General features: G+C 37.7%; 1 protein-coding gene across 1 annotated transcript in view; it reads right to left on the reverse strand.

Moving 5' to 3' along the window:
- Positions 1-908: 908 nt before the first annotated feature.
- Ndufs4 (NADH:ubiquinone oxidoreductase subunit S4) overlaps positions 909-8,958 on the reverse strand; it is a 111,110-nt gene continuing 103,060 nt past the window's right edge. The window contains exon 5 of the mRNA XM_004623101.3: positions 909-1,122. Within this exon, the coding sequence (XP_004623158.1) occupies positions 1,019-1,122 (104 nt within the window). The 3' untranslated portion in view covers positions 909-1,018. The remainder of the gene's footprint in view (positions 1,123-8,958) is intronic.

An 8,958-nucleotide genomic window follows, 5' to 3' on the forward strand; every position in this document is an offset into this window, starting at 1 on the left:
AGTCCTGCCTTTGCCTTGGAAGATCTGTGATTTGGAGCATGTTATTTAATCATTCTAAGCCTTGTTGTGTCTCATTTTCCCAAAATGGTGAAAATAACAGTGCCTACCTAATAAAGTTATGAAAGTTAGTATATCCAGTATTTATTGAAGAGCCTAACAAGAACAGGTGCTTGAGAAGGTCACAGCAGGTTCACATGGTATGACCTAAATCATCAACAAACAACATATATTGTCAAAAATGGTATGAAGCTGGGTATGGTGGTGTTCACTTGTAATCTGGACATTCTGGAATCTGAAGCAGTATAAGTTCAAACCTAGCCTGGGCTCCTTAAGTAACCTGGCAAGACCCTAACTCAAAAAATAACACATGGGATTTGGACTTAGCTCACTGCAAAGGCTCCAAGTTTAATCACTAGTACTGCAAACAAAACCAAAAAATATGAACACCAGATACCCCCCAAAATAGGTAGTTTTTATTTTCTGAGCCAATTCCTAAAAATTTAAAATCATGGAGCCCCTCATAACTGTTGTTGATGGGCAGAAGTTGGTATGGAGTGCCACTCAATTTCACAGACCTTTAAAAAATACCGTGTTACTTCAATAATAAGGAGATTTAGCTTAAGTTTATCAGGTTGGATATTATCATGTGCTTCTCTCCCTATAACAGAGCAAAAGAAGTCCTAGGGGCATTTTAATAATGGTTGGTAGATTATAAACTATCATCTGGTATGCTACAAAAAATAAGCATAAAACTTCAAGGTTGCGCCTGATTTCAAGCATTTCCTTAAATATATTCTAAAGGCCATGATTTCTTAAGAGGTATGATTGCCTCCAATCTCCTGTATATTAAGGAAACTGTGGCATGTTCTATTTGAGACATCAAAAAGCATTTAAAATAGAAACCAAAATATCTGTAGTTTAATGGTCAAATTTATTGGATTAGGAGATGTACACATGTACTATACATACTGCACACATGACTTTATTCAGTCAAGCACAAAGTCTAGCCAGTGCCAACCTATTTTGTGGATACTCTTGTTCTTTTGTTCCAAGAAAAGTTTGCACCATAAGACTTGGACTTAGGTTTTGGAACTTTCCTCTCTTCAACATCATAGCTCCATCCTAGAGGAAAACATAAAAAACAAGTAGCAACAGAATTAAAAAGGATACTTGAAGAAACACAGCAAGCAGAGGCTAACTTTTATAATTTGATGTTCATGTAACATCAAGAGTAAATACTAACATTTAAAACATAAATAACTTAGAAACTGGTTCCTTCATGCATTAATCCTCTGAGGCAAGAGGATACAAAGGTCGCCTTAAAGATGATTTATTGTATCTCACAATAAAGGTGTAACTGATTATTTCATTTCTCCTTGCTCAATATTCTCTACTCAATTAGTGATGGTTATGTATTATTTAAACTTTATTTTTTTTTAAATTTTTTTTAACATTTATTTATTTATTTTGTGTGTGTGTGTGTGTGTGTGTGTGTGTGTGTGTGTGTGACCAGCTCAGCCCACCAGGGGGCGCGGCTGGCTGGCATGTGGTGCTGGGGGATAGAACCGTAGTCCCTCTGTTTTCCCAAGCTTGTTCCAAGTAGGTGCTTTAGACCACTGAGCCATCTCGCCAGCCCTGTATTATTTAAACTTTAGATTTTTCTATGTGCTTTAAACATATGACTTCTTTAATAACTATGATGTGGAACACTGAATAGAGCTTATATGTTTAAATTCTGGTATCTTTACAACATTTTGTAGCTCACCCAAAATGACAGAAGAAAATGCATGTGGGTGTGAGTGAACAGACTAATAGATCAGTTTGACTGGTCCATTAGAGATCACCTGCTTCAGCCCACCTACTGACTACACTTCCAACACCTGTTTCAAGGGTTATCTTAGTGAAAATCACATACAATTACCTGCTGATAATGCAGCTGCTTAGACTGACTACTGACTCAATTGGTAAGAATTTCTAGTGGGAGCTTGAGAAGCTGTACTTTATTTTTCTCTCAATTTCAGGAGAATTTTATGCATAGAAAATTAAGAACCACCAGTCAAAACTGTATTCTTTCTGGAGAGTTTGTTTTTTCTCCAAAGCCCTTTTCAGTGTTTTATAATCTTGAAAACTTTCTCCTAAAGGGAACAGCTAGACTGTACCCTCCTCCTTGCAAATAAAGTTACCCTTCTATTTAGGCCAACAAAGCTTGGTAATTTCCCTTTCTTTGTAAGATTCATTTTCCCATCTCTGTAATTTATCATTCGTCTAACAATGCTCTTCAATTAACTTATCTTGAAACATTTCATTCTTGGTATTCATGTACAAAACAGCCACACTGAGTGTTTACAGTGTAAATAGGTGAGTTTCTTGATCTAAGGCCTAAAAATTCTAATGCCTCTTAGTGAGTTTAGTGCTTGTTACTCCTTAGCTCAAATTTGATTTTGCTACAAAAGACAGACCTATGAAACTCAAGGCATCTAAGTATACTTCTATGATTATTCAAAAAAGCAAAAAATAAGCCAGGTACAGAAATAAGCCCAGCTTCTCTGGAGACTGAGGGAGGACTGCTTCAATCTGAGGCCACTGGGAAACCTGATGAGACCCTGTTTCAAAAAATAAAATTTTGCAAAAGATCTGGAAAAATAAATCAGTGGTAGAGTACGTGCCCTTATTAGGCAAGGGTCTGGCTGGGTTCAATCCCTAGTACCACAAAAAATGAAGATAATACTTCAAATTACTCTTTTAAACTAAAGTATCCACAGTAGGACATTACATTCCCATTGCTAGAAATCCTTTCATTTTCAAAGAAACTCTAACAGTTATAGGAAATCAGGAAGCAGGAAGGAAAATACATTTTTTAATTAAACGTAAGAATATAAGAGAGGCTGGGCATGGTGGTGTGCCTGTAATCCCAGTGCTTGTGAGGTTGAAAACAGGAGGATCACTACAAGTCTGATCTGTGTAGTGAGACCCTATAGACCCAAATATATAAAAACAAATAAATAAAAATATTTAGAGAAGACTTTTAAGTCCCCTACCATGGCTATATCTGGTCATAGCAATCAAGATGTCTACAATATTTTCGTGGCAAATAATGGCTAAGAGAATCTAGGTTCTTTCTCCTCCCACTGCATCTCAATATACTTTCCAATTCAATAAAGATGTTAGGAGAGAAACTCCGGGGGAAATGAGAAAGTACTTAGAAATACTTAGGAAATAACTACAAACAAATACCTGAAAGAAAAATCTTTTTATTACATTAAAACAAAACATATCTCTGTTATCTGTTATGCTACTGGAGTTTCAAAGTGCTGCCAGACTCTGTACAATATGAGAAGACTATAGTTTTATACATAGAAAGGAACAACTACTTTTGAGTTTTGTCCTATGAATTATGAGCGAGATGATAGTTGCTGCTGATGATAACAGCAATATACAAGGTATTCTGGTGTGTATGACACTGTGTGGGCAAGCCCTATGAAAATAAAAATATGCATGGAAGAAAGCTCTATTTGCTGAGACCTCTGTCACAACCACCCAGCATTGTTACAGTGTTTTCTGTGGAAAACACTTGTTCCCCAAGGTGAGCAAAAGCCAACTGTGCTTTGCTTTAGTAAAATTAAAGAAGGAATTTGATGCTAATTCTCAGTAGAGACTGAAATTGAAATGAGTACATCAACTCTAGATTTCCTATCTTTATTCAGAAAACATCTATTATGGGCTGTTCTAATAAAATTCGTTTCCTTTTGTGATACCATTGAGAATGTTTCCATTTTGTTTTTCCTTTCTTCCCTCCCCCATGCTCTCTCTTCCTCCCTTTCTGGCTTTTTGAGACATTCTTGTCATGTAGTTCAGACTGGCCTTGAACTTACTATATAGCCTCGGCTGGCTTCTGGTTATGGTTTGTGTCTAACTATCCCCCTGAAAGCCTTATGCAGTCATGTGGTGGACTTCCAGACTTTGTGATTAATTCATGATCCAGTGCTGGGATTTTGGGTGTGAGTGCTACACCTGGACTGGGGTGGACAGCCTGAATGCAACATAAGGGAGACAGACTTGCTCTTTGTTGCTACTGTTGCCGCTACTTCTTTTTGCCTTTGTTGTTTGCTGTTCTCCATCACCATGATTGGTTGCTATCTGCCATCTGCCACTCTGCCTGGGACCCAGTCAAGTATAGACTGAAACCTCCAGTGTGAGCTAAATAAACCTTTCTTTCCTTAATTTTGAGTGTTAGGCACTTTCTCCCAGCAATGAGAAGAGTAACTGAAATACCTCCAATTTACAGCAATCCTGCCTCAGCCTGAGTACTGGATTACAGGCATGGGCCACCATACCTGGCTCTGATCTTCTTTTTGTGTTATGCCTTACCCCCAAAGTATTATTATCTTACAATGCTAGGAAGGGCAAATTTACTGATATCATTATATTTGACTATAAAGGTAACTAGAATAAGCAGTGAACTGTAGCTAAGAGAAAGTAAAACTAACATTTAAAAATACACTAAATGGGCGTGTGTGTCCTTCCACCTACTCGCTGCTCCCCAGATACCTTTCCAGCCAGAGCCCAGGCCCAGCATGTATGTAGGACCTTCTGCCAGCTCACTGGATCCCTTCCAGCCAGAGCCCAGGCCCAGCATAACACATGTTGTGTGTGTGTGTGTGTGTGTGTGTGTGTGTGTATGTATGTATGTGACCATCCACACACTGGTGGGAACCTCCTCCATCTCACAGGCCTGGTGTGGAACCCTGTGGCAGAACTCCCTGCTGAGAGGCTAGGGCCAGACCGACCCAGCTAATCCAGGAGCTCAACATCTTCCCAGAGGAGCACAGTGGGTTTACTTCCACAGGCTGCAGCAGGAAGAAACTGAGCAGAGCAGGCAGACCCAAGCCAGGCACATCTGGACAAGTTCAAACTTGGCAGATCTGGACCCGGTAAGCTGAGACACTTTGCTAGGCCCAGATCTATGAGAGCATCCTCTCTCAGGTAACTGGGGTGAACTAGTTGGTCTGGAAGACCCCATGCACATCAAGAGGAGGTGATCAGACAGAACTTAGGGGAACTAATTTAAATACAGATTCCCAATTTAGTATCTGCTTAGCTATACAGACATAATGTTTGCTCTTATGGTCTAAAATACAAACCTATTAGTTACAAAAGTTTGTCAACTGCTAAATATCATTACCCATTATTAGTGTTCCTAATTGTAGTTCTATAAATACAATACTGTAACTGCCTTAACCACATAATCTCTCCTGAGTAAGAATTTCGGTAGGCCTAAAGCAGTAATTGCACCAAAGTTCTATACCAAAGGTCAGAAGACAGTGCTATACAAAATGACAAAGAGAAGGAGCAAAATACATTCTAGGCCCCAAGACTACCCAGAACAAATGCAGGAGACACTAGCATAGAAGAAATTGGAAGTCATACACCTAAAGCCTCTGAATTAATAGCATCTGAAGTAAAGAAACAACTGCACAAAGGTAAAGGAAACCATATCAGAAATAATCTCTTAAGTAAAAAAGAAATGATAACTATAATGAAAGAATTACTAAGTGCTTCTAAAGAAGACACTGATGAAAAAAAATACAGAATAGAAAAATGATGGAATCCTTGAATAAGCAATATAGGAAAGAAACAGAACGCATGACACACATTTAAAGTGCTATACAGGAGATTAAAACCTCAACCACAAGCTGGCAAAACCATTTGAATGAAAGAGAAAATAGACTTTCAGACCCTGAAGACACCGTTGCAGCTAGTGAAAAGGTAAGAAAAGATCTCTTAAAGATAACTAAGATGTCCTGCTTCAAGGTTGTATATGGTGAGATTTTTGGACTTATGTGCAAACATGAGAAGCATAGAATTCTTTATCCTATTTTTAAAATATAATCTAATTTTTAAATGTTTTTTTATCATATTATGTAGGGACTTAAAGTTCAACATATCAATACTTGATGAAAAATACCTGTTCCTTATTATGCCTAAGATGTTTGAAATGCAGTGACATAGTGAGGTTAAGCTTGATAGCCTAAATCGTTTGATAATAACAATAAGCTTGTCTTCTGGATGGTTAACAACCTAAGTTTGCAGACCAAAATTAGAGAAAAAGGAGGGCTACAAGGAAAGCCAACATTTTGGCCCTAGCCTTCTAAGGTCAATTAAGACTCAGGACATATGAGAACTTGTACTGTAACGTCATGTACCTCGGTAGTGTCCCAAATTTTCTGATCAAGAAGATTATGGGGCCAAAGAGGAAAGTGATCGATGACGTAGAGTGTGCCTAAGGAGAGTCACATGGGGAGAAGACACTCTCTCAGGCTTTCACAGAGAGCACATTGGCCAAGCATTGGCCGTGACTCATCCACATGGCTGCACTGACAAAGGTTCTACAATCTGAGGGACAGGATCTCAGGATAAATCCTGAGGGCATTTCACTGACCTCAGACCAAAAAGCTACAACTCTTGTTGCACAGGTCCTGCTTTACCTTGGTCTTAACCATCCAGTAGAAAAGTATGAAGACGAAATATAGGAAATAAAGCCATGCTGTTATGTTGAGCTGTGGGGGACTCAGGTCAATAATTTCTGACATTGCCAGTTAAACAGAAGACTCAATGCTATTATGGGCTGCTGGGCTCTTTTAGAATATTTTGCTGAGTTTACACACCTATAATATTCAATAACAGAACTTAAAAAAAAATGGGGTATACCTATGAATGTCCATTTTGTATCTGTGTATTCAAAGTGGTTCGGATAGATATATAGTTGCATTCTCTTAATGAATAGAATGATTTGTTCTAATGGTGTTTGTAAATAGGATCACAAGTCTGCATCTTGTACAGCAATTAACCACTAAGGAGAATATATGCAGTGCATTATTTGTTGAAACTGTACTTCCGATTTGATTTGAAACTGTCTCATTGCTGTTTATCAATAAAACTTTGAAAAAAAAAATAAAACTGAACTAAAGCCAGACAATGAAGACCAGAAAATAAGTGATCCTAAAACCAGGCCGTGGGGAATGATCAAAGGAAAGGACGATTTTTAACCTGAAGTCACATAAAAACGTTGCTGATATTACAAGACTCTATTATGTATTAAAAAACTGAAGTCATAACTGTGTTATAATATTTATATTTTAGCAGGCCAGCTTTGGAAATATGAAAGCATCTTATGAAGTTCCCTTGGATGTGCTGTCATCATGACATTGCAGGACAAACGTCTCCAAAATTTAATCAGCTCAGAAAGTGCCTTTTTTTTTGCATAACCAGGTATTGAACTCAGGCCCTTTCGCTTGCCAAGGAAGCACTTATTCTACTGAGCCATCTCCCCAGCCCCTAGAAAGTGCTTCTGTCAGCTCAGTGGCTCCAGTTCCGCAGACTTAATTACTATTTTCTTTTTGCTAAACCATCATCTCTGCTCTGGTTATTTTTCTTCACAGTCTTTTGGCATTCTTCAGTTTGTCAACTGAAGGCACAGTTTAAATTCAAAAGGCACAAGTTAAAATTTTCCCCCTAATAAACGCATTTTTAAAATGTTCCCCTAATAAAAGCATTTTTAAAATGTTCAGATAGCCAGCCATGGTGACAAACACCTATAATCCCAGCAATCAGGAGGATGCAAGTTCAAAGCCAGTCTGAACTGCAGAAAAGACAAAAATAGAAAATAAAATGTTCACATAGTATACACTTGTAATCTCAGCTACTTGGGAGATCTGAAAGTTTTACACAATTTAGTATGTCTCAAAATAAGAAATAAAAAGGGTGGGGCTGGGGCTGAAGATGTAGCTCTGTGGTATCCTGATTACCTGGCATGCACAAGGCCCTGAGTTCTATCGCCAGTACCAAAAATAAATAAATAAATAGGAGCTCAGTAATAGAGCACCTATACTAAATAAATAATGTCCATGCATTAGTTTACTTCTAAAAAGAAGTCAAACTTAATTTGTGAGACTATTTCAATAAGTTTTATTTGGTTATTGGCTTCTGAGACAGGGTCTTGCTTTGTAGGCTGGCCTGGAACTCAAGAACCTCCCACTTCACAGCCTCCTGAGTAGTGGAATTATAGGCATGTGCCACACACCCAACTCCAGTATGTTATTCTACATCTTTCCTCTATGTTCTTCACATATTAACGTTTTCTCAACTTATTTAGGTGTGTGTTTCTTTCCTATTAGCTTATCTATTTGAGACCAAGTTGCAGACATTATAATCTAATATTTGATACATCTTCTTCTCTTATTCACCATGCACACTGGGTAAGGGTACACACACAGTAACAGAACATCAAAAGACATATACACAAGTATGTTCAGTTGAAGCTTTATAAAGCTACAAAAGCAAATTTAATCCAAGATGGATAAACTTTTCAAAAAATGATGAAATGGTGCTGTATCAATTTGATATTCATTAGCCAAAAATAAAATAACTTCAGCCTAAATAAAAAAAAAATAACTAAGATGCAAGAAAAATTCAACATCTGCAAGATGATGCAAAGATGAACAATGTAAGACTACTAGGCAACAATGAGACAGAAGAAGTCAATATAAATGATAGAAAAAGAATATGGGCAGAAGTAATAGCAGAAAACTTCCCAAATACGGGGAAATGATCTGAAATGCAGTAACTGAAGCATACCGAACTCCAAATAACATCAACCCAATTAAAACTGCACCCAGACATATAATAATCAAGATCCCAAAATTCATCACAGTAACGGTAAAAGCCGCTAGAGAAAAGAAACATCACATTTAGAGAATAACGGCAGATTTCTCTTCAAAATCCATCAAGTCAAGAAGAGCATGGAGCAAAGTACTTCAAGTCCTCCAAGAAAACAAACTGCAGCCCAGACTGCTATACCCTGCAAGTCTCTTTCAAGTTTGAAGGAGAAGTGAAATACTACCATGACAAAGAACAACTAAAGAATTTCATGTTGACAAAGCTAACCCTACACAGGCTACT

This window comes from Octodon degus, unplaced genomic scaffold (assembly GCF_000260255.1).
Source record: "Octodon degus isolate 3935 unplaced genomic scaffold, OctDeg1.0 scaffold00001, whole genome shotgun sequence".
Lineage (NCBI taxonomy): Eukaryota > Metazoa > Chordata > Mammalia > Rodentia > Octodontidae > Octodon > Octodon degus.